The following is a 25,041-nucleotide window of genomic DNA, read 5'->3' as shown; positions in this document are numbered from 1 at the left end:
CTTGGTATAGGTTGGTACAAACCATGAAGCTGGCTGACAGGTTCTCACTGTCTGTGGAAGAGGCTGCTAAGTGCTATGAAAATACAGAACAAGAGTTTTCACTGAGAACGAGTAAGCAATTTTTCATTCCTACTATAATCATTAAGCAAAGGAAAATTCCTTAAGGCCTTTTCCTATCACTCTGCTAATGGGAATCACCAAACACTACCAAGTGACAGGCATTTATCATTGTCATTGCCCCGCCTTTAGAGTCACACAGGTTCAGAGAGTATGTGCTTGGGCAGTGTGACATTATGTGCACTTCACCGTGTGAGCTTGCCAAGCCTCAAAACAAATCATTTAAAGCACAGCTTCGGTATTTTTCAGAACAATCCCTTCAGTATTTTGAGGACTGGGGAGGTGTTTTATTTCTCACCCAAGCTGGGTGGCTGGAGTTTTGAGTTCTTTACATAAAAAATAAATTGTAAAATGCAAAGACAAGAGAATAGACAATTTGGCTCTCTCGACAGCAATGGCAAAAGGAAAAAGTAAAGAGCTTTGGTTTTGCAGAGAGAAGAAAAAAAACTGCTTCATGATTGACTGTCTCATACTACATATTTCACTGCCCATAACTCCTGGCTATGTTCAGCAAGTTCACAAAGCAACAGACATCTGCATCCCCGCTTGCCTGCTATCACACTCAAAATGCTGACAGAGCGAGGCAGCCATGACCACACACAGACTCCGAGATCTACTGCAGCAAGTCTGAACAGCTATTGAATGCTTTTAGAAGAGTGACATTTTCTTTTCTTCCTTTTTAAATATATGATTTTTCACTTACACTGGAGCTCTTCCAGCACAACAGCAATACCTGCCTAGTATTTTAAATTTAATCTTGCAAATGTAAAAAAAACCAGAGCAGTAAACACTGCCTTACCAGACACTCCTTACCCAGTAAGGGCAATGACACACAACCTAAGTGGTGCTTCAGTTCTGATGCCTCTGCTGCTTCCTCCAAAGCATTCAACACAAAAATTAAACCCAGATGATATTCACATCCCAGTTCCACAACAAGCACATGTGAAAAGAGAGGCAGCAAGGAGTGTTTTGGTACTAGTGAGTAAAAAAAGGAAAATAAATTACTCTAAATAACAGACATTAAATCAAACATTATTTATTTTTGCCTCTAAATGCCGATTTTTCTTTTTATTCAGATTTGTAGAGCTGCCCAACAATAACAAAGCAGCTGAGCACCCTACTTTTGGAAACTGCCTCACAGCTCGCCTTGTCTTGAAGGAATTTACTTGATTTTGTGTCCCGGTTGGGTAACAGCATCTCTACAGGCTGACAAGGAGCTACGCAAAGTGCCAGGGCAAAACCAGCATCTGTCAGGGGCTTAGTGTGCAGCAGTAACTGAACTAATTTTATCAGTCTTTTGGCCCTGTTCCAAGAAGCAGTCACCATCCACTCCTCCCTCTGATGAGGCATCCCTCTCTACAGACAGTTGGCTGCAGATACAAATGCATGACTAAACCAATAGCTACAGACAGCTTTTAAGCATCAAGGATGGGAGACTCCACAACTTCCCCAGGCAACCTGTGCCAGTTTTCTGTCACCCTTACAGTAAAGAAGTGGTTTCCTGATGTTCATCGAGAATCTCCTGTTTCTCTGGCCCTGTCACAGGGTGCCAATGAAAAGAACCTGGTTCTGTCCTTTTTGCTCTCTCTTTTCAGATATTTACAGGCATTGATGAGATCCCCCCCTGAGATTTCTCTTCAGGCTGGACACTCCCAGATCTCTCAGTCTCTCTCTCCTCCAGGCTCTCAATCATCTTAGAGGCCTTCTACTGCACTGTCTTGAACTGGGAAGCCTCAAACTGGACACAACACTCCAGGTATAGCATCACCAGGGCTGGACGGAGAAGGATCACCTCCCTCCACCTGCTGGCAATACCTTGTCTAGTGCAGCCCAGGACATCATTCACCTTCTTTGCTACAAGGTCACACAGCTGGCTCACGTTCAACTTGGTGTCCACCAGGCCTCCCAGGGCCTTTTATACCAAGCTGCTTTCTAGCCAGGCAGCCTTGACATGTACTGGTGCCTGGAGTTGTTCCTCCCGAGGGGAAGGACTTGTCACCTCTCTTTGTTGAACTTCATGAGGTTGTCGAGGTCTCAAGGATGGGAGCACAACTACCCTGTCTAACAACAACTCCTCTGAGTTTTGTCCTCTATGCAGACTTACTGAAGGACAAGTCTTTGTCCCACTATTGAGATAATTAATGAAGAGGTTAAACAGAACTGGACCCAATACTGACTTGTGGGAGTGCAGTGCTAGTTACTCACCTCCAGCCTCTGTAATCTTATTATGTAACAGACCGAGGTTCATTATCAGTGAAGTAATTCTGTATGTCTCTAGCTTTGCTAATATTAACAACGTACTCAGTCTCTCGCATTCTTGGTTCTTGCAGCTATACTGGTACACAAGAAGCTCAACTGCCTTTTAAAAACTGCTCAGTTCAAAATTCCTATCCTGCCAAGTTAAAAAGTGTTGTGAATCCACAGAATAAAGAACCCAGAAAGAAATTTAAAAATAGAAAATATTTTCTCTAATATCATGATTTGTGGGAGGCTTGACTCCTGCCCTCTGACAAGCTCAGGGTTGATATATTCACCTGCAAAGGTTTCCCTAGCTACGCTAATTCCCTTCTCAGACTCACTGAAACTATTCCAGAGGGATGAATAATCACCACTTCATGGTTCTATGATAGCATTAATTTTCCTGAGTGAGATCTATGTTACAAATCACACTTGGTCCAAAGCACTGTTAATTCAGCCTCGTCCAAACCATCGTTAATTCAGTCTCTCAGCCTAGAAACTAAACAGCTTGTGTCTTTGGGCAAGCCTACAACTCTCAGTGAATTGCCATGCATAGATCAGGAGCTACCGTAGTCCAAGCTGGCTCCCCAGCTGAAATCAAAGGTCTTCTGCACAGCAGCTCAATTCATTATGCTAAGAGGAGGGTTCAGTGCCCAGTTACATCCATCTTAACACAGCAGGTACACTACCATGGTAACCTGGACTGGTTTTGCATCCGTGTTATAGGAACAGGTCAAATCAGCCAGACTTTAAGCAGAAGTATCTGCACCTTGCTCTGTAGTTCAGTGAAGTACCCCTGAAAAGCATCACACACCTAACAAGCGTGTCCCTACTTCATCCACTGCCACACACAGTCACTCCTCAGTGAAAGCTGTTGGAGAGTGTTAAGAGTTTTCACTAAAATTCATCATCTCCTGAATCTGGAATGGCTGAGATTGCTTGAGCCTCATCTAGCTGCTCAGGTAATTCAGTCTACTTGACTATAAATATTTCAGTGAGAACACTTGTCTTTGCATGCAAACAGTAGGGCTTTCTCAGGGCATGTGGGGAGGAAAGCATTCCCAAATATGCTGCACACATACACCCAATAGAATTGTTCTGTCCAGTCAAGAGTTTATAATCCTAGTTTCTACAGTTCTAGACAGCCTATACCTGAATTAGAGGAAAAGAAAGAGTTAACCCCTCTCATCCACAGACAACACTCAAGCCTTCCAGCACCAGAACAAGTTTGCCAAGCCTTCTCTTCTTATTGTGTGTGTGTGTGCACGTCCACATATGAGAAAAGGGTGGTTTCAAGAGTATTTACAGACTTTGGCACAGTCAAAAAGGCTCCAGGCCACCTATGGACTGCTTTGTTCTCCCAAAAGAGTTTATACAACATATTCCATCCTCCATTTATAATGATGCCCTGGAAACAGATAACTGGCACAAAGTTTGCACCAGTAAATGCTACTAGTTTTGTAGGTCTTTTTTCCTCCAAAAGCCATCAAATCACTTAACTCTCTGCTACTGTAAACTAATGACAGAAGGGAAAACAAAGGTGAAAAAGTGATTAGCAGCCTTGCACACACTGCGGTGGCTGTAATCCTAGGTGAATGCTGTATACTACATACCCAATGCTGAGTAAAGTGCCTTATTAATATGGATTAATTGGACTTTTGATAACCAACACCTGTCCCATGGTACCATTACATTAACTAAAACGTCTATCTGGGATGAATTCAGTATAGTAATCTGAAATAATCATCAGTATAATCATCTCCTTACATTGATGATTATAATCCTGATTACAACATTAAAAAAAAAAAAAAAGAAAAAGTTTACAGAAATTGGATTTCAGAAACTCTGGAAGTAGAGTCCTGTAGAGTTCTGTATTCCAGAACCACACAAAGCCAACACATCAATTTGTGGTTTAAAAGAACTGCTGAGGAACGATATCCAGTGGGTGGCAAAACCAGTCACAACTGTAAAGCAACCAATCAAATAATAAGCTATGTCCATGGGGTATAAAAATGCTGCAATTTCCAAAATACATGCTGCTATAAATAAGTTAGAGGTTATTTGCTGAGGTACACAAATGAACTTTGCAATCACAAGGCTGTTGTGTGTGCCCCTTTTAAAAACAGAGAGCTGCAATTGTTTGACAGCAGACGGAGTGGCACCACATGCATTGTCTGGGCTGGGAGCAATGGCAAGTTGTGCTGTTTGGAAGCTTGGTAGAAAAGGGAACTCATCCATCTCCTTCAATTTAGCCCTTGTGCCGGTTTTGGCTGGCACAGAGTTAATTTTCTTCCCAGTAGCTGGTACAGGGCTATGTTTTGGATTTGTGGTGGGAACAGTGTTGATCACACAGGGATGGTTTAGTTACTGCTGAGCAAAGCCAACACAGAGTCAAGGCCTTTTCTGCCTCTCACCCCACCAGTGAGCAGGCTGAGGGAATGCACAAGAAATTAGGAGAGGACATAGCTGGGATAGCTGATTCCAACTTACCAAAGGGATATGATGCTCAGCACATTAAGCTGGAGGAAGAAAAAAGGGAGGGATGTTCAGAGTATAGTGTTTGTCTTCCCTAGCAGCCAGGTAGTCCATCTCTCCTGGCGATGGTTGAATACCTGCCTGCTGATGGGAAGCAGTGACCAAATTCCTTGGTTTGCTTTGCTTGCACATGCTGGCTTTTGCTTTACCTGTTAAACTGCCTTTATATCAACCCACGAGTTTTCTCACTTTTACCCTTCTGATTCTCTCCCCACAACCCACTGGGGGAGTTACTGAGTGCTTGCGTGCGCAGTTCCAGCTGGGGTTACACCACAACGGCTCTCCTCAATACAAACAATTAGACTTCGTTTTCAAGTTGAAATGTTGCTATGTGGGAACAGGACAACAAGATCAGTCCTGCCTAACATTTCCCCTGGCATTTGGTTAAAGTTTGAGACCAAAGGCTGACCAGAGTACCAAAAAAACAAGTTTGCTGATGACTAGTGCAAACCACCGTGGTCCTCAGAGAATTTCAACATGACATTCTGGTAATTTTAATCACAGAAAGAAACTGGTTTTTCCAGTGTGGAGACTGGCTGTCTGCTTATGTTTTCCATCAAAGAAACTGGAAGAGATTCAGGAAAGTGTGTGCACACTTTGTTTTATACTCCAGAAATCTTACCAGGTCATAAGTATTCAACTATTCCAAAATAACATGCTGTAAGTTCACCCTTCAAAATACAGAGGAATTTTGCTCTCCAGTAAGTAGGTCTTTACCTGATGGGTAGGAAAGCTTGGAAGCTAAGGAGGGTGAGGAAGATTGTTTTGATTTCAGATAGCTGTTTAGTACTACAAATGTAGTGGTCAGCAACACAGCACTAATGAATGTAAATCACTTCAAATTGTATGCACAAAGGAAAGTTTACCATGGGGGTAATGGAACACTGGAACAGGTTCCCCATGGAGATGGTTGAGGCATCATCCCTGCAGATATTCAAGACAAGGCTCAAGATGGCTCTGGGCAACCTGATCTAGTTGAGGATGCCCCTGCTAATTGCACAAGGGGTTGGACTAGATGGCGTTTGGAGGTCACTTCCAACCCAGACCATTCTGAGATTCTACAAAACCACTGTCATATAAATTTAAATTTTCACAGGGTACTTCAGCTACTAATTTTTTTTTAGTAAGTCAGAAAGTCTTTCCAAACAAAACAAAAAAGTTGATGACAAGACTAGAAGTAATTCTGTGTGACAAATCAGGTAAGCTGACTAAATAAGATTATATTAATAGATATTTTAGTAAGTTTAGTCATTTCTACTTTCATTATGGGTAAATGCACAGAAATTATAATTGTCAAAAAGCATCATTAGAAAGAGAAAAAATTGCACACTGCTGCAATATGGCCATCTCTAAAACATGGTGGCTGCTAAAAATACGCAGCAGAACTGTAAATTCTAACACTTCAGAGGTAAACACTGATAAACAAGTCAGCAATAATTATATATAATTTAAAAGGGTTTACTGAGTTCTAGAATACCACACAGAGATAAAACCATAAACCTGTGATTACTTATAAATGTAACTATATGGCATTCACATTGGAAATATCAGTATTGGAAAAAAGGATCCAGAGAATAAGCCTGGAAAGGGTACAAATAGTTAACAGTGAACGTGATAATGGCAGTAAAAGATGATGGAAGGAAGAAAGAGAATGTATTGCACGTAACAGACTGGCTAATAATCTTGTCCATCTCCTCCTAAGAGTTTTCTACAGTGTGGTTACCACTAAAAAGACTTGTGAGAACAAGATCTGCTGGAAATAAAAACTACAACAGATAAAAAAAATTAGTAGTGCAGGAGGAAACCACTGATTTAATGCCCAATTCAAACACGTAAATACAATAAGAACATGCTGTTAGTATAGTTCTGTGCTCATTCTCCTCACTTAAAAACAGGAACTAAAAACATTTTCCTCAGTGGACCTTGACCCTTTTCTGAGCAAGACTACACCACAGAAATCCAAAATTGTGCACATTGACCCAGCAATGTGCACTGCTAAAGAAAACCCAAATTACTACATTTCTAAAGGTTTTCAGTCTCTTCTGTATGACTTGCTTTGCTGCATCTGCACAAGTCTGAAAACTACTTGCAAAAGCATCAACTATTATATCACTTTCACTGCTGGTTAGCAATTTCCTTATTTCCTCTGGAGAATTACACACTACAGAGAGATGCTACTTTGCTGGCCAACAGACAACAAAAAGGAAGTAGGCCACTGTAAAAACAAAAACATAGAACCAGCATTCCTGTAGCAAGAAATGCTTCCTTTATACAGTACATCAATTACTTTTTTTTTATTCCAAGTTTGACATGAAAGCTGTAGGATGTGCCAGGCTGCCAGAACACCACCACTCCAGTCAGCAGAACAGTAGAGGTTAGGCAAGACCTAGATACTACAAAGAAAACGTCGTTAAGTTTAATGGACATGGTGGTCTCAGGTTGAAGGTTAGACTAGCTGATCTTAGAGGTTTCTTCAGGCTGAAACAATTCTGTGATTCTGTGGTTCTCTTAAGTCTCTCTGCTGCCACCAGATCTGTATCCTAAGAGCAGCCTGTACTGCTACTCAGACTTCCCTGCAGCCTTTGCTCTTTCAGTGACAGAAGAATCACAAGCATCAATTTCATGCTTAACCTGTTGTCTGTGACTAACTGGGAAGTGAGTAGGGCACAAGGCCTCTCTATTGGGCCAGCCTCTTGCCAGTTGTCTGATCTTCATTAAAAGGAAAAGAGTTACAATGGTTTGGTCTTTAACAGCATCTCTTTAATTTCCATAGTAATATTGCACACTACCATCAGGGAAACTAGGGTTCAGCAAGCAAAGGGAGAATTGACCACACACTGACATCTTCCCCTTTGCCACACATGGAGAGCAAGGTAGCTTACTCGGTGGGGCTGCCTGTGAGGCAGCTCAGTCTGGTTGAAAGATGGACTAATTGCTCAAGAAGCATGTTCACACAGCACCCAAATAGAGTAGTTAACTCCAAACTCACCCTCCAGCTTAATGTGTAGCAGCTTCATTTAATATGAAAACTGGAACTAAACCAAATGGTGCCTTACTCAAATGCTCCCCCCTTCAAAGCATCTCCCTTCATGCAGTTTTGGTGGTTTTTTTCTGAAATTGAGTCTCTTAATCTCACAAGATCTTTTAAATAGTTTCACTTATCACTATTAACTTAAATTTAAGACTCTTTTAACGTAATGGATGTGCCAGAACAGAGCTAGCCTTATTCTTATTTCCTAGGCTAAGAAGATACTTTATTTTTAATTGCATTCCATTCTGCCCTTATCTATAAAATATTTTTTAAATAGAACAAAAAGAGAGGAATTTAAAATGTTTCCCCAATAAAATTCACCCTGGCAGCCACTCAAACAGTGCAAATATTTTAATACTATTTAGAGAAGCAGCATCAGGCAATGTTTTATGATGCTCATTAAGCTGTCATGCTTTAAATCACAACCAGCATCAACTGAATCCTGCCCTTCTCTGCGATTTCAGTTTGGCACTGCCGTGTGATGTGGAAGGTGTCAAGTGAAATCGCCACAGGATATACTGGAAACCCCTGCACCAGCTGCAGACTCAAGCATAAAGGAAGTGCCTTTCTGATCCTGCAGTGTGATAACACTGGAGTTGCTGGAGGGTTCCAGCAGCCTTTGAAAATAAAGCTTCACTACACCGGCACAGTTTAATCCTTTCGGGAAGCTGGTCCCACAACGCTATATTTTGGCAAGCTGCTGAAAGCCATTGTGCTTTGATGCAAGTACAGGTGCAGACCATGCAACAGGCAGTGTCAGTGCAGCCTCTTCCCACATTTTCTGGCTCTCAAATTCTATTTCATTTTCTCTGCATGTCAAAAGAAATAACAGAAAAAAGACACCACTTTCTTCCTCTGGCTGAAAGGTTACCTCACCTCTGCTACAGACCTTTTTTCATCTGTATAAACTCTGTGCGCTATACAGAAGTGCTACATTTGTTGGCATAGAACACAAAATTTAATACAGCATCTAAGTCACAGAAAATCATGGACTCGCAGAAACAGACGGGTTAGAAAAGACCCTCAGGATCACCAAGTCCAACCTATAACCCTACTCTACAAGAATCACCTTAAACCATATTCCAAAGCACCACATCCAAATGACCCTTAAACACATCCAGGGTTGGTGACTCAACCACCTCTCTGGGCAGCTCATTCCAGTGCCTGACCACTGGAGACAATCACCTCCCTACTCCTGCTGGCCACAACATTTTTAATACAAGCCAGGATGCCCTTGGCCTTCTTGGCTGCCTGGGCACACTGCTGGCTCATATTCAGCTGCCTGTCTGTTACAACCCCCAGATCCCTTTCTGCCAGGCAGCTCTCCAACCACACTGCCCCAAGTCTGTAGCATTGCTTGGGTTTTGTTGTTGTGACCCAAGTGCAGGACCTGGCATTTGGCCTTGTTGAAACTCATCCCATTAATGTGGGACCATTGATCTAGCCTATCCAAGTCCCTCTGAAGAGTCTCTCTACGCTCATTCAAATCAACACTGCCACCTAACTTGGTGTCATCTGCAAACTTACTGCTGATACTCTCTATGTTTGAATCAATGTCATCAATAAAGATGTTAAAAACAAATGGTCTCAACACAGATCCCTGAGGAACACCACTAGTGACTGGCTGCTAATTGGATTTAACTCCATTGACTACCACTCTCTGGGCTCTCCTCCTGTCCAGACAGAGCTTTATCAGGAGACTCATCCAAGCCACAAGTAGCCAATTTGTCTACAAGAATTTTGTGGGGAACAGTATCAAAGGCTTTTCAAAAGTCTAGGACTATAACATTGAAAGCATATTAAAAATCACAATTGTACTAATTACAGTAATTAAGTACAGCATATATTAAATAAGACCTTGAAACCATAAGGACAATAAATGCTCCTCTCACATTCAATAAATCCTAAGTAACAAAACTTTGTTGGCATTTACAACCAAACTCATCCTTGCCTGACCTCAAGTCAGATTTTACCAATGATATCTTTGGTCTCTGAGTAAGCTGATGCAAGCTTCCAGTCTCCATTCAATTAATGCCAAAACACATTTTTTGCAATCCTAAACAACAGCTTTTCCAAAGAGGGCAAGAAGGCAACAAGCAGTTAGTAAAAAGTGAAAGAAAACAGCTGGCAAGTTCTTCACTTGTTTCTTCCATTTAAATTCTGTATTACTGCTCTTGTAAGGTTTCTCTTAATGCATTGTAGTGTTTGTTTTGGCGGGGCTTTTTTCAAAAGGTTTCTTTGAGAAGAGCTGATGGAAAAAATGTATTTTATGTAGCTACTTCAAATTTTTCAAGAGGGACACTGTCTCATCTACCCAAGACAGCCTTGATGGTGGAATCCTTTCTTCTGGACACATGGTGGTAGCACTACAGGATCTTCCACTCGGACATCCCAAGAAATCACAGAGATCACGATCAGAATGGAGCAGCCCAAGAGAACAAGCTTTACAAGCATGCCTGGTAGGAGTTGGCTTCTTTTCCAATAACTTCTAGCACTTAAGGATATTCTATAAGAAAAAAGGAAAATCTATATATAGTATCATGAAAACAGTAGTGTTCTGGTGAGAAAAGAGTCAAGTGACCAAGGAAATATCTAAAGTACACGTCTGCATGGAGATGCCTCCTTAGATGAATGGCGAGAGAGAAGGATTTTCCCTTTAAAAGATACTGAACTAATGTTTTGGAGGAGTTGCCAAATACCTAAAGTGACAATACAGTCAAATCAAAGGCATCAGAATACAGGTACTAGAAGAGCTGTGGTCTCTAGACTGACATCACAGAAATGGTACCATGAACAGTTCTACTGATTGGATGTGTGTAAAATGTGGTGATTGTGTCATTTCTGTCAGCAAGTGAATTAACAGAACAGTCTTACTGCAGTCACCAGTGCAAGCTGGTACAGATGTGAATACGCACTCCAAAAATCTACCCAGCTCCTTTCAAGCTTCAGTAGAAGCTACCCTAGCACTAGCTTGACCTTTATTCTGGTGATCAAAAGCAGTTAGTGCCTTCCACAGAGAAGTAAGCACTCATCAAAAGACTAAGTCTTCACACATAGGCTGAGGCCATCCCATGGACAGATTCTATTTGTTTTTGCAAGGCAAACTTGACTCCATAAAGCTGTAAGCTGCTGCCTGTGCTATGTAAGCAGATCAAAGCAACAAGCAAAGGCACAAGTTTGCACAATACTTCTAGCGGTGGACTCAGCATTCATCAAGTGAATGAATCATAGTTGGTGGTAGTTGGGAATCTGAAGACAATGCAGTAAGTTCCCTGCTCCCCAAGTCCAGGAGGAAGCACACAAGCAAACATGGGACAACAGAAAGGGAGCTGCCCTGGATGCAAGGAAGGAACATGAGTGCATGAAGTTAACTGTTCAAAGACAGTTGAGAGCTATGAGATGGAATCAAAGACCAAAGACAGGGTGACAGTGAATGTCTGCTATGGGCTGTCTGATGAGGAAGAGGGTGCAGTTGAAGCTTTATTGAACTAGAAATCATCTCCTTCATTCTCACAAGGGACTTCAAATGTCATTATGTCTGCTCATGCTGAAACAAACACAAAGGGAAGCAATTAATGCAGAGCCAGTGCCCTGGTGACATTTTTTGCTAGAGATACCAGACAGCCAAACCAGGGCAAATCTTCTGCTGCGAATTCTTCTCATGGGGAAGAAAGAACTGCTTGGGAACGTGGTGGCAGCCATGGCCATAATGGCCACTGGAGACAGAGCTTAAAAGGAAAGGAACAAAGAAAGGTAAGCAGCAGAATGGAAATCTGGGCTTCAAGACTCGCTTTTATTCTGTAACAAGAAGCTGACCTGACATGAAAAGGTGTTCAGAAGAGGCCACTGATCTATAGTCAACTGAACAGGAGCCAGCAGTGTGCCCAGGTGGCCAAGAAAGCCAATGTCATCCTGGCCTGTATCAGGAATAGTGTGGTCAACAGGACCAGGGAAGTCATTCTGCCCCTGTACTCAGCACTGGTTAGGCCACACCAGAACTGGACACAGTACTCAAGGGCTCCTCAATGTAAGAGAGAAGCTGAGATACTGGGACGTGTCTAGAGAAGGGCACCAAGGCCGGTGAGGGGGCTGGAGCACAGCCCTGTGAGGAGTGGCTGAGGGAGCCTGCTACCAGATGCACAAAGGACTCAGTTCATCCTGGGACATCAATTACCTCTGCTCTGAACGTCATACACCTGACACAAAAATGAAGCTGAGCATTCTATCAGAGTATTTATATACCTTCACAAGCTTGCACACAAATGTGTGATTACTTCTGTTCAACCTTATTCAAAACAAATCATCTCTTTCAAAACTGTCAAAGGAACCATAGCCACTGGTTTGGACCCAGCAATCATACAGATTAACAAAGATATTCCTCCACTCTCAAGGATAAAAGATCGACAAGAGATAGGCTGAGACATTCCAATGTCATTAATTACAAAATGTGGCATTTTGCCTACATTTTAAAGCCTAAGTGTTAAAGCAACCTAAAGGCAAATTAAATAGATGAGATATCTCTGAATGATACATAAATATAAGGTGCTAAAGAGTTTAGAAATCTTATAAACACCATTTCCACCAGCATGTTGCTTTCTTATCTTTCAGCTCTATATACTGCATTCTCCAGCACAACTGTTCTAAGTTCCAGCACAACCAATCTAGTTCAGGACTTACCACCAAAATCTATATTAAATCACCTCCTGTAGTAGGAAGTATCTGATCACATTAGCACTAATCATCTACTGGGAACATTACTATTGCAAGTCATGTCTGAACTTCTCAGTACATCACCTCAAGTTAAGAATAGACATTTCCTGCCCAAGGAGGCTTGAGATTAAAGTTCAACACCAACAGAACTCTCAAGTGTTTCAATAAACAGCATTTGTTTTAACAACTCAGAAGATGCTGATTTCCTCTTTGCTTAGTGATAAAATATTCAGTGGCCATCATAAACTGGAATAACACAGACAGCTGTTATGTAAATTTTCAAAGGAATACATATTCAAGACAAGAATGTCCGAGCTACTCAGAGCTATTTGTGATCACACTTTCATTCTACACAATAGGTTAACTCCTCTAGCTTAAACCATAAGACACATTCAGGCGATCCAAGCTCAGTCTAGGTAGTGGTCACCTCCCATTAGCTAAGCATTTTGGTGTGTTGTTCACACATGTTCATTGTTTACCATATCTTTATTACTTACTTTCCATCTACTTCTGGTCTTTTGCACACGCAGTGAAACTTGCCACCAAAATCTATGTAAAGATCATCTTCTACAACATGGAATATTCGACCAATGGCAATTTTGTCTTTGGCAGGTCCCATCTGGATTAAAGGAGAGCGTCTCAACATGGAAGCAAAGGATTCCGACTTTTCCGAAGGAGCCTACAGATCAATAACATTTAAAAATTCATTCACAAACATTCCCTCTGGAGGAGAAATCAAATTAAATTCACAATACACACACAAGAAGGCTTTCTTCACTCCATTTCAAGCAAAGGTTCCATATGCCCAGTGTGGTCTTAGTAGGACTTTCAAGAAGGTATCTGGTAGATTTCTCTAAACCTGAATATTTTACACGTCAAAGGTAAAGCTTTTATTAATTCAGTCACACCCAAGGGCAAACTTTGCACTGAAAACATCTGCATGTTCTACTGTTGCTTAGGTAAGCTGTTTTAAAAATGCATTCCCAGTATCAGCAATCTCCTGAAAACAAAATCTCATCACTCTTATCACCTTAGTGAAAACAAAACAGAATCAGTACCTTCCAGCTACTTAACAACATGCAATACTTAAACCATTTTAAAGAACAAACTAATTTTGCCAAAGCAGCAAGCACATCCAGGATTGGTCTCCTGATAGAGCTGTGGGTATCCTTCCATCACACGTCTTTCAAATATGAGCATTTCTTCATCAAGATCAGGAAAGGAAACACATTCATATCACTTAAGAGTTGCTTAAATGTTTTTACTATTTTATGCAATGTATGTAAAAAGATAAATAAGGAACCAAGAGGCCATTCCTACAAGACCCTGAACATGCAAGTCCATGGATTTTCATGTTATCCCCTGCTAGCACTTATTCATACATACTCCTTGCCTGTCCCTGCACCAGTTCCCAAAGGAGCTGGGATCAGCTATCTTCACAGTAAGATTCTCATCTACCCAAGGGAATCATAGAATCAACCAGGTTGGAAGAGACCTCCAAGATCATTCGGTCCAATTTATCACCCAGCCCTACCGAGCCAACTAGAACAGTATCCTCTTAAACATCCCCAGTGATGGCGACTCCACCACCTCCCTGGCCAGCCCATTCCAATGGCAAATCTCTCACTCTGGGAAGAACTTCCTCCTAACATCCAGCCTATACCTCCCCCAGCACAACTTGTGGCTGTGTCCTCTTGTTCTATTGCTGGTTGCATGGAACAAGAGACCAACCCCACCTAACACACAACCCACGGGTATACATTTTAATCTTTCCATTAAAACATGAAGAGATGAGGCAATTCTTTGTATCAGCTACTAAAATACCTTTTACTTTCTTCTCTTCATAAATAGTGACTTTTTTTTTAAGATAGTGAGAAGGCACTTAAAGATACAGATGCTCTCCTTGAATTTCTGAATCCTTTCAGGAAACTGTGGCTAAAAAAATTAAACTATGTCATTTTGTGGAAGAAAAATTTCTAATGCCACTATTTCAGATATCAGTTATGATGATGTACTGATACCAATGCAGTTCCTTCCAGCTGAACTTTAGAGATGAGTTGTGTTTCTTTTTAATAAATTCCCTCTGCTAAAACACAGCATTCAAGGAACTAAATAGAAAATGCCTCAAACGAGCTGCTTTCCCTGAGCCATCTAGAAAGAAGCAATGCCCTCTGCTGAGCCAGGCGCAGAGGTTCACCCAGAGCTGGCCGCAGCATCCCTGCCTGATGGCCTCGGTGGGATCACAGTCTGACCAACCTGGAGATCTCCACTGAGGAACAACCACCACATTTCTGCTCCTGCCACTGAGCTCTGCCATTCACACAGTGGTTTGTATCCTGTTACTATAATATTAAAATGAACCAACAGCAAAGTTTTATCACGCTGTAACATGTATTACAACACAGCAGCAAAGCTAACAGTGATAACCCATTTCCACCTCAAAATATATTGGACAAATTATGTCACTCATTTTCAAAACCGTTTTAGACTATTTATAATTCACAGCACAGGAAAAATATATAATTTACTGTTTGTTAGTTACTTAATTCTTATATTTTCTTCAAGCATTGGTAATGCAGCTAAGAACATAGCTCAATAACCACTACTCTACCCATAGCAAGAAAATTCATCACATCCTTCCCAAACGGCAAAGGTTTCCCATTTCATTAGGCAAACCACTTCAGATTGCCAACATAGGTAGCACCTAAAGCATTTCCTAATTTCTACAAGATCCCCTTAAGCAATTCCACAGAGGAGGGCTTTAAATGTGTCCCTTTTTTGGTTCAGTTTCAAATGCAGACCTTAGACATCAATCACCTCTTCCCCCAGCAAAGAAATAGACACATCACAGACCCAAATAACCTATCTATTTTTACAGGGTGTGTGCACACCGAAAGCCACGCAGTACTTTGTACCTATTTGCCAGCAGAGACAAGGAACACAGGCTTTCCTCTGGTTGTGGTTCGAATAAAGGAGTAGCCACACCATGTTTCTCCTGCTTCAAAGAGCAGAACGTGAATGGCACCTCAGAAAAAAGACTGCAGCTAGAGCCACCACACTCTCCCTTAAGGGCAGCATGTTGCTGCCCTGAAGGAGTTTCTCTAAAGGTCATCTAATGCCTGGAATTCTTGCAGCAGCATTCTGTAATCCTCCCTTAAGCATTACCTAGCTTTACACTACACTAAGTCAGGGCTGCTCTCAGCTGTGGAAAATTTACTTACTCATGTCCCAGCAATCAACAATCAGTTAAAAGTGGTGAAAAGCTGATTTTAAGAGAACTACAGAGAACTGTTATTTCCCACTGCCGACTTCTCCCCAAAATCCACTCCCTCTTCTTCATGCTCATAAAAGACCAAAGAGTGAATAATCATCAATTGCCCTTGAGCTCAGAAAGCACTTGGCTAACCAGGCTAAGAACAGCATGAGAGCAGACTCATGGCAATCCCCACCTCATTGTTTTGTTTTTAACATCACTGTTTCACTGCAAAGCAAGCTACTGGTTTTCCCTCTTGTGCAGCCCAGGAAGTAATTCAGCAGAGCACAGAGAAATCCAGAGCTGCTGTCCAGCTCTTCATTTTACATTCTTAGTCCAACTTCTTTATCACATGACTTACGTTTGTATATGTAGTGCCATTTGCACATGATGTTGATGTTAGTTCAGAACCTTCAAAGGCTTGATGACTATTTGCAAATAAAAACAGAAAATAATATATTCCTAGCATCTTATTTCAACAGAAAAAAACCCAAAATCAATCTCCTCAAGTTCCTGAAGCAGTGATCAGTATCTTTGATAGCTAGATCAACTCCATGTCTCCCATACTCTTCTGTGGACACCACCTATGCCAGCACCCTCAGTCAGACACTTTTCACCCTGACACAGTCTTGTCAGCGTGGATATTCAGTAGAAAACAGTGTTACAGACTGCATTGCAAAATGGACTGTCAGGCCCTGGATTTAGTGAGGGAGGCATTTCTAGCTCCCTATTTCCAACACTAAAAGAGCCCTGCTAATTAATTCCCAGCATCAATCTTTATATCCTGTGAGGCAGATTCCAAGCAACTCCAGCCCCCAGTATGGTCAAACACAACTGGAGAAGTCAGAAAAAGAGTGACAAGGATGGAGATCAGTACAGAATCACTTCCATCTGAGAGAAAAGCAGAGCTCTGGGGTTTTCAGTCTGCAAGAGATATTCTGGGGTATGTTAGTACTGACACAATCTTTTTTTGGTGACTCCCTAGGTATGCGTGAACAGCCATGGCAACATTGCCAGAAAATCAGCAAGACAAAAATCAGTGCACAAGGTGCCATCTTTCAACCAAAGCTCTCTATATGCTCAACCCACACTCATTCCTTCACAAGTTTTACCCACTTACATTCTCGTACCCACAGACCCACGACAAGCACACACTGGAGTAGGCCGGGCAAGACCATTTGGGTACAACACATGGCTGAAGGACGTCAGCTCTTAAGGCCTCACCACATCTCTGAGGCTCTTCCTGTTCAGCAGTGATACACTAAGTTGAGAGCAAATCTTTATGCCCTTTGGGAGACAACAGTAATGCACAGTAATCTCCTTTGCTCCACAATCTAACGGCAACCTCAGCAGCAGACTGCTGCTCACTATTACCTCTCCACATTTGCTCTCACGGTGCAGCCACGGGAAAACACAGGGTACCTAAGATACAGGCCTGCTGCCTTCCTGCTGCTTAGAAGCAGGGCCTGCTCCTCACAAATCATCTGTGCACTCGACTTCAGAGTACAGGCTTTGACAAATGCATCACAATCTTCAATTTCACTCCCAAGAACAGTATCATAGAATCATTTTTATCGGGAAACACCTTTCAGATCACCAAGTCCAACTACTAACCTAACGCTGACAAGTCCCACTACACTGCGGCCCTCAACAGCACATCGACTCACCTCTGAAACCTCTTCAGGGACAGAGACAAGAATCACTCGCCTGGGGAGCCTGTTCCAGGGCTTTCTAACACTTTCAGTTAAAAACATTTCCCTGATAATCAATGTAAACCTCGCCTGGAGCTACTTGAAGCCACTTCTCTCCTATCACTTGCTGACAGGGAGGGGTCCGACACCCACCTCGCTCCTTTCAGGTACTCAGAGCGTGAAAAATCTCCCCTCAGCCTCCTTTTCTCCAGGCTAAACAACCTCAGTTCCCCTCACAGGGCTTCTTTACGGCATTACCACGTTAATCCACACTGCTCTTTCAACCCCATGCCGCTGTTTCTTTCGCCACCTTCACACACAGGAGTTTCCACAGGCGTTTCATCGCTACCAGCCTTCACATTCCCACCGCAGGTCTCTCAGCCTCCGGCCTGACTCTTTGACCTACTAAAACAATTTTAATTAAAGACTTTCCGCACCCTCCCTGCCCGCCTGCAAAAGTCAGAACAGAGTTTTGCCCACAGAGCTGCGCCTCGCATTCCGCGCACCCGAAACTCCCTGTACGTTTTCTACAGCAGGAACACAGAAATGCACGGGCGGCCACCCCGCCGCGGACTCACCTGCCGCGGGCCTGGGTACGCGGTGGCTGTGCCCGGCCGCTCGGCTGTCTTTTGCGTGAGGGGCCCATCCTCCGCAGCTCCCGCCGGCGGGGCGCCGCTGCACCGCCTCACCGCCAGCAGCCGCCACGGTCGCAGCCGTGCCCGAGCGATCGGAAGGGCCCAGCCAGGAGCCGCCATCGCCGCCTGCGTGCGGCGCAGAGCGCGAACTGTCAGCCCGCGGGCAGGGTCACAGGGCGGGCGCAGGCGCGGCGGGCTCTGCTGAGCCGCGGCCGGCGCCATCTTGGGTGAGGGCGGGAGGTAGCGGCTGGGCGGCAGGGTCCGACAGTCCCACACGACGAGCCCCAGGCGGCTTGCGAGGGTAGGCGGGAACCGTCCGCCCGCTCCGGCACACGGCCCTGCCATAGGGAAAAGCACGGCGACGTTGGCTGCCACTCGAGCGCACCCAGCCCTGAGCAGAGAGCGGCGTTCCACAGCCGCCCTGAGGCAGCCTGCCCTCGAGAGACGCAGCTGCGAAGCCGGACAGACGATGTCCCGAACCCAGGGAGGCAGCCAAACACACCCACACACAAACCCACCCACGGAAACCCCCGAGCGAACAACCAAACCGACAAAGCCAAGCCAGAAAGCCCAAATCTGAACTAGATGGCCATTACGACAACTCTGTTCAGCCGATATTAAAAGAGAAGGGCTATGGCAGGGGTGGTGTCTCAGACTGACCCTACAAAGGAAGAGCTCAGTTCCGACTGCGTCATTTAATTCTCCCTTCTTTTGCCGAGGAATTACTCTTCAATTACGAGCATCATCAGGGTAGTTCAGTTTTGCATAAGCCACTAAAAGCCAACCTGGACTTGATCCACGTAGATTCCCCATACAGATCAGCACTACTTTGAAACCAAGCTTAAAGGACTGTTTCAACAAGATATAACCCTCCCCCCCCCATGATTTATGTAATGCTCTGTACTCACAGGACAAACATTCCTCACATAGAGACTTTTATTAAGCTTCTCACATGTAATTCAGCATATATATTACATCTGACATGCTAACAGGGTTGTAAGGAACCAGCTTCCCCCCAAAAAAAACTTCTGTGGCAGTTGAATTTTCAGGGATTCCACACCTGCGTTTCAAAACTCATTTCCAGTTCTAAGCACGGTGATAAAACACTTGCCAAAAGTTCTAACCGTGCCAACACCATGTGCCAGAAGCAGACAAAATACAAGGAACTTGAAGAACACGTCAGATAAAGCAAGATGCAGGAGGAGAGATCTTGTAGGAGAGCTATGCTGGGTTATGACACCGTACACCCCTCAGAACAGATTTCTGGGGTCTCAGACAGGAACAAGGGTGCCAGTGGCACAGGCCTTTAACACAAAATGATGTAAGGAAGTGTAGCAGGTGTTTTTGATGGTCAGCCTACAAGGGAAACGTTAGCATTTGAGAGCAATTGTCCTGATGCCTGGAAAAGAACCACTTCTGCGCTCAGGTTTATGACAGTCCGTGCGTTGTTAGTGTAGATGTGACACCACCACATGTGAGTTAAGATGACTCTATTCACAAGGTGAAAAGTTCAGATGAATGTACCACATTAACATCAGGTTCATAAAATAACACTTTCAGTTGTTTTTACTGACTCAAACCAGCACTACTGGGCATCTCGCTCCCGTTTACAAGGGTCAGAAGTTTCCTAGGTGGATAATCCACAGACAAATCAGGAAGTTTTAGATGTTATGTATTACCCTATCCACAAATGGATGAGGAACATGCTCGTAAGACAGTTATGTCCCTTCCCATGTGTGATCCTCCTATGGATAACTTGTTTAAAGCCTGCTAAAGCAGAAGTCCTTTCCTGAGTTTGAAGTGATTTTCGTAATCTGGTGTCCTTTGCAGGAAACACTTAACTGAAACAATCACAAGGGAGCAAAGTAACACGCTTCAGTTTGGCAGCAGCAGTAGATTCATAATGATTAAGTTGAGCAGAAGTTACAGATTCCAAAGAAATTATGTATCCACAGTTTATGTACAGTATAATTAACTTCTCAAAAGAGGCTTTTTCATTGCTATATTTTAAAGGTTGCCTTCAAACTACAGATAAGTCCTTTAAATGCTTGAAAGGCATAAAAATTCTGCTTCCCACACAAAACCCCAAACTACATATTTTAGTTTCAAAAATATTTTGAACCCACAAACAAGCTTGGTATCAGTTAATCTGGTAAAATATCTACGTGCTAAGTAAAAGCACATCTGGTGGAAAGAGCGCAAGGAACGTTACAACTGTGCTTTGTTTTTGCTTGCAGCATCTGGCAGTGGGTAGCAGGAGAAAGGCAGGAATCTCACTGGGTCTCCTCCTGCGTCTGTTCTGCAATTGTTTCTGTGGCACTGGCATTGGCAGCAGAGTTGAGAACTTCTCCAAAGTCTCCCCCAGCAGGTTTGCCTCCTCCAACTTTAGACTGGAACACAGAGAGAGCCTCAGTGTAAAATTGCAGTTCCTTGGCACATCAAAAACACTGACCTGTATAAAAACACTACTTCTGCATGAAGAACCTTAGTGACTCTCTTCAGCAGAGCAGCATTTCCAGGACTGAGCTACCTCCATAATCATCTAAAGTCTTTGGGTATTGTGTGGAAAATAATCACTATTGGCAGATTAACACAGCAGTCTCTCTTGGGCTGTGAGATACATGAAGCAGCCCTGATGCCAGTGAGTCTGGAGATTGGTGCACCTTCAGTTAAAACCAGACAGAGGCACACAGCCTTGCAAGCCTTTTAGGCTTTGAAAGGTTCAGAGCTGAAACTCACCTCTGTATTGCTCAAAAACCTTGAACAGTTTTCAGGCTCAACACCACTTTCTAAGAGCACAGCAACTAATTTACTTTCTCCAGGTAACATGTTTGTCTTTCCACTTCTTTATACAGCACACTCCCCGAGACATGGCAGGAGGGTTAATGACAGTTAATTTGCCAAGGACCTTAGCTCCCCATGCTGTCACTTGCATGTTTCTCATCCAGCCCAGTGTGCCCACAAGACCTGTGAAATCTGGTTCCAATTACATGCATTAGTGAATTTAAAGTGATATTTTTAACCTGGAGAAGCTATTAATGGTTGTTTCTAGCACTTAAAAGCCTAGACCACGTTGGATACACAATACTAGTTACATAAGGTACTACACATAACACTACGTTATACTCACTGCTTGTGCAGGTTAGCTACCTGTTAGTCCTTCTAATTAAAGGCATCCTCCTGGAAAAGGTGCAGGAAGCCCATGTTTTTCATTAGGCAGACAAACGATTTCCACAGTACTTCAAAAGACCTCATCTAAGCACCTTCAGCAGCTTACCAATCACTAATGAACAGCCTACCCTAAGGGCACTTCAGTTTTTGTCCACATCCACAGCTCCACAATCACCGTAGTTGAGTAATGCTTACCTTTAAGTTTTCAACTTTTTCCTCAAAGGATTTGAAGGTAGGAGAATTTCTAGAAAAATAAACACAGGAACCACAGAATTAAGCTCAAATCTGGTTAGTCTATAAACAAGCAGTTAGTTGTTTTTTTCCAACATCAATATGACTTTTGTTTGTTTGAGGCTCGTTCCTTGTTTTAAGGGTAGCCTAAGAATAGTTCAGATCTGGATATGTCCCCAGGTACTACAAAACTGAAGTTCAAACATACTCAAGTTGCATTTTGTTTCTCTGGCAACTAAGCACTGCCAGGCTCAGCAAAAGGATCTTTCATCACAACACAGAAGGGAGAACTAGCAAGTATTTTAGCTTTAGCTTACTAGTCCCAGTGATTTCAAAAAGGTTTCTGACTTCAAAGGATTTGTTCAGCAAAGCTTAGTCATGATTTGTGGTTAGCCTAGTATATTCTAGCTGAAGACAGCTTGTCACCAGAGTGTTCTCACTAATCACAGGAGAACTAGTTTAATTTCAAAGGTTCTGTATTAACAGAACATGATTGACAGGGGCATTTTCTACTAATGTGTTCAATCTAAGGAAGCCTCTCTCTTGCCTTTTAAGAACTGAAAACAGTTATGACTACAAATCTTTAAAGGTGTTTTCCAATAGAACTATTCAAGTTCAACCATTCCCTAAACCTGACAAAACTGGTGCTAAACCATGTCCCTCAGCACCACATCTCTGCCTCTTTTCAACACCTCCAGGGATGGGGATTCAACTACCTCCCTGAGAAGCCTGCTCCAAGACTTGACAACCCTTTAAGTGAAGAAGTTTCTTTTAGGAGCCAACCTAAATCTGCCCTGGTGCAACTTGCCTTATCACCTTTTACTAGGGAAAGAGAGACCAACACCCATCTTTCTCCAACATCCTTTCAGGGTGTTGTAGAGAGCCAGGTCTTCTCTCAGCCTCATCTTCTCCAGACTTAACAACCCCAGTTCCCTAAGCTGCTTCTCACCAGACCTGTTCTCCAGACACTTCACCAGCTTTGTTGCCCTTCTCTGCACCCACTCCAGCACCTCAAGGTATTTCTTGTAGTGAAGGCCCCAAAACTGGGGACAGTACTCAATATATGGCCTCAACTGCTAGGTTTTGCTTAAGACAAGCAGGACGGCCTGGAATTTTCAGTGTTGGGGACCAGTGTATTATTTAAGGTCAGAAGAGTTGCTTAATGCTCCAAGCAGCTGTCACTGCCATTTGCAAATCCATGCAATCCATGTACACCTTCTCAGCCTTTATGCAGGTTGGAAAATGCTTGCCTTCAGCAGGCTCGGATGATTCTATGACTAAGGATTTGTTGCAGACTTCAAAATATATCGTTATATAAAAGATAGGAGAGATTTTTCAACAGAGGTCTTAAGCTTCCTTTCCCCCTTTGTGTAGGTCACCCACACCTAGCAGCATTTGGGAAAGCACACTGTGACATGTCTGTACTTATCTTGCTCTCTCCCTCTGTGTCAGTCAGTCTCAGGAGATGAAGGGAGAGAATGCCAAGCAAGGCAAGCACTCCCAGTCAGCAACAGACTTTCGATGAAACCACAGTATTTGTTACTCATTTTCATTGCTCTAAAACAGATGCCAAGCTGTTGCTTTTTAAACTTGGAGTCATTTAGTAGCGTGACATTTCCAACAGGCAGGGAAAGGCTGCTATAGTTCTCCCACCACCAGGACAGTGGTCACACTCCCAACGTACTACAACCACCACCATTAAGCAGAAACAAATTTTATCCCATGTGTTAGTACATGAAATCCATTAGAAAGCTGGGTGAGCCTTTTGTTTTCCTTTTAAATCCATGTTAGCTGACCTAAGTTCAGTTTGGTACTATTCCATCCATGAAAACCAACAGAGCCAGCAACTTGATTACGCACACCTTACCTCATAATAGGCATGCTAATGGAATGTTGTAAGGAGCGGATACTAAATGGCAGCATTAAGAGAAAAGAAAAGGAGAAGTTAGTTTAAGTGACAGACAGAAGGAATTGGCTAAGAGGTATCGTCTTTGGTAAAGAGCAAAGCAGTCTTACATAGCAACTGCTTGGCTTTGCTTTCCTAAGTTGCTTAGCCATGCACACACACACAAGTACACCAGAGCAAAAGCTGCAAAACAGCTTTTTTTCCTGTCTTCGGAAGATTCAAGTGCCATGCCTGTTAGCACAGACTCTGCTGAGCTGCAACAGTCTGTCTGCTCACAAAGCTTCTCAGTGAGTCATGCTGCATTGACGGTTTTCATCAGATCAAGTAGAAAATGAACATTCAAGAGTTACCAATCAAATAACTTTCCCACTGAAAGAATTATTCCAATATTCATAAGGCTTCCAATTCACTTCTGTCTAACATTTCCATACTCATCAACATAAAATATCTAGTGAGAGCAGGCACAGTCATCTCTAGTCACAAACAGGTTTATGCTGGGGATGGAGGGAAAGTCCTAGTCTCAGTCCTCTTCTGTGACCTGCCAGTGTTGCTATGGAGTTACTATTTGATTAGTGACAACACACACATCTACTCCTAGAAAGTGACTGGATATAGATTAAGGACTTCCTAACTGGATATACATTAAGGAGCTCCTAAATAACTTCCAAGACCATTTGGAATCTAATTTAGTTCCATATTCTAAAAAATTCTTGTTTACTCTTGATGAATCTTAGCTGTTTCTTGTCAAATATCACACCAGTAAATCAGAAAAAAACCTGCCATTTAGAGTTTTTTGTAACTATAGTTGAAATGTGAAATGGTAGGGGTTGGAAGGGACCTCTGGAGGTCATTTGGTCCAACCTCTAATTTCTGGGCAGTTGCTGGAAGGGATCTCTCACATTTGATTCACTTCCAAAACTGCAATGGGTGTTTCAGCACAACAGGAGACATATTCAGAGAAGCAAAGAGATTTTGTGTTCACTGCACAGTAAGTTTTAAGCAATTACTTCTGGAGGCTCAGCAGTAGAACACAATGATAGATAAAACAATAGATACACAAAGATGTGTGATGCCCCTTAAGGTTGGGATCCCTCACAACAGATGCACAGCTGAAGGTTGGTTTGTAGGCACATACTGGGAACCAGCTGGGCAGTGTGCCCATGTTTCATCCCTTTCCCCAGCTCCATTTCTGCTGTTTCCCCTTCACAGGTGGTTTGGCTTCCACAAGCTTTTCCAGAGCCCAGAGAAGCTGACTGTCTTCTGGAGTACATTTACATTCCTTGCTATGATGTGGATTACTACAAGTTTTGGTCTTGCCATATGCCAAGCTTTAATGCAGAACTAGGGTGATACTAATGAGTTCCCTTTAGTCACTTGTGCTCACCCTACAGAAAATGCCTCCCTGCAAGAAGCCTCAAGGCTAAAGAGTATGTGATTTACCTTTTTCCCCCCCATATTGATTTACAATCTGTAGAACTGCTCATGCTGAAAAGCAGCAACCTAAAGCAAGTCTTTTAAGAGGT

At 42.9% G+C, this 25,041-nt stretch overlaps 1 protein-coding gene across 7 annotated transcripts in view; it reads right to left on the bottom strand.

The window, feature by feature from the left end:
- Positions 1–25,041, bottom strand: part of TPD52 (tumor protein D52) — a 126,652-nt gene that overhangs the window by 49,695 nt on the left and 51,916 nt on the right. For 5 of the 7 annotated variants that reach the window (XM_064154618.1, XM_064154619.1, XM_064154612.1 and 2 more), the window contains 3 exons: positions 23,480–23,521; positions 21,577–21,625; positions 19,129–20,600 (listed from right to left, as the gene is read on the bottom strand). In XM_064154618.1, coding sequence (XP_064010688.1) covers positions 20,484–20,600; positions 21,577–21,625; positions 23,480–23,521 — 208 coding nt within the window. In that variant the 3' untranslated portion in view covers positions 19,129–20,483. Of the gene's footprint in view, positions 1–13,128; positions 13,311–18,153; positions 20,601–21,576; positions 21,626–23,479; positions 23,522–25,041 lie in introns of those variants that run through there. The other 2 variants (XM_064154616.1, XM_064154617.1) reach the window with 2 other exon arrangements.

The sequence above is a fragment of the Pogoniulus pusillus genome, chromosome 14, assembly GCF_015220805.1.
Source record: "Pogoniulus pusillus isolate bPogPus1 chromosome 14, bPogPus1.pri, whole genome shotgun sequence".
In the NCBI taxonomy this organism is placed as follows: domain Eukaryota; kingdom Metazoa; phylum Chordata; class Aves; order Piciformes; family Lybiidae; genus Pogoniulus; species Pogoniulus pusillus.
The sequence above is the reverse complement of the archived record's forward strand: the minus strand, read 5'-3'. Positions and strand labels throughout refer to the sequence as shown.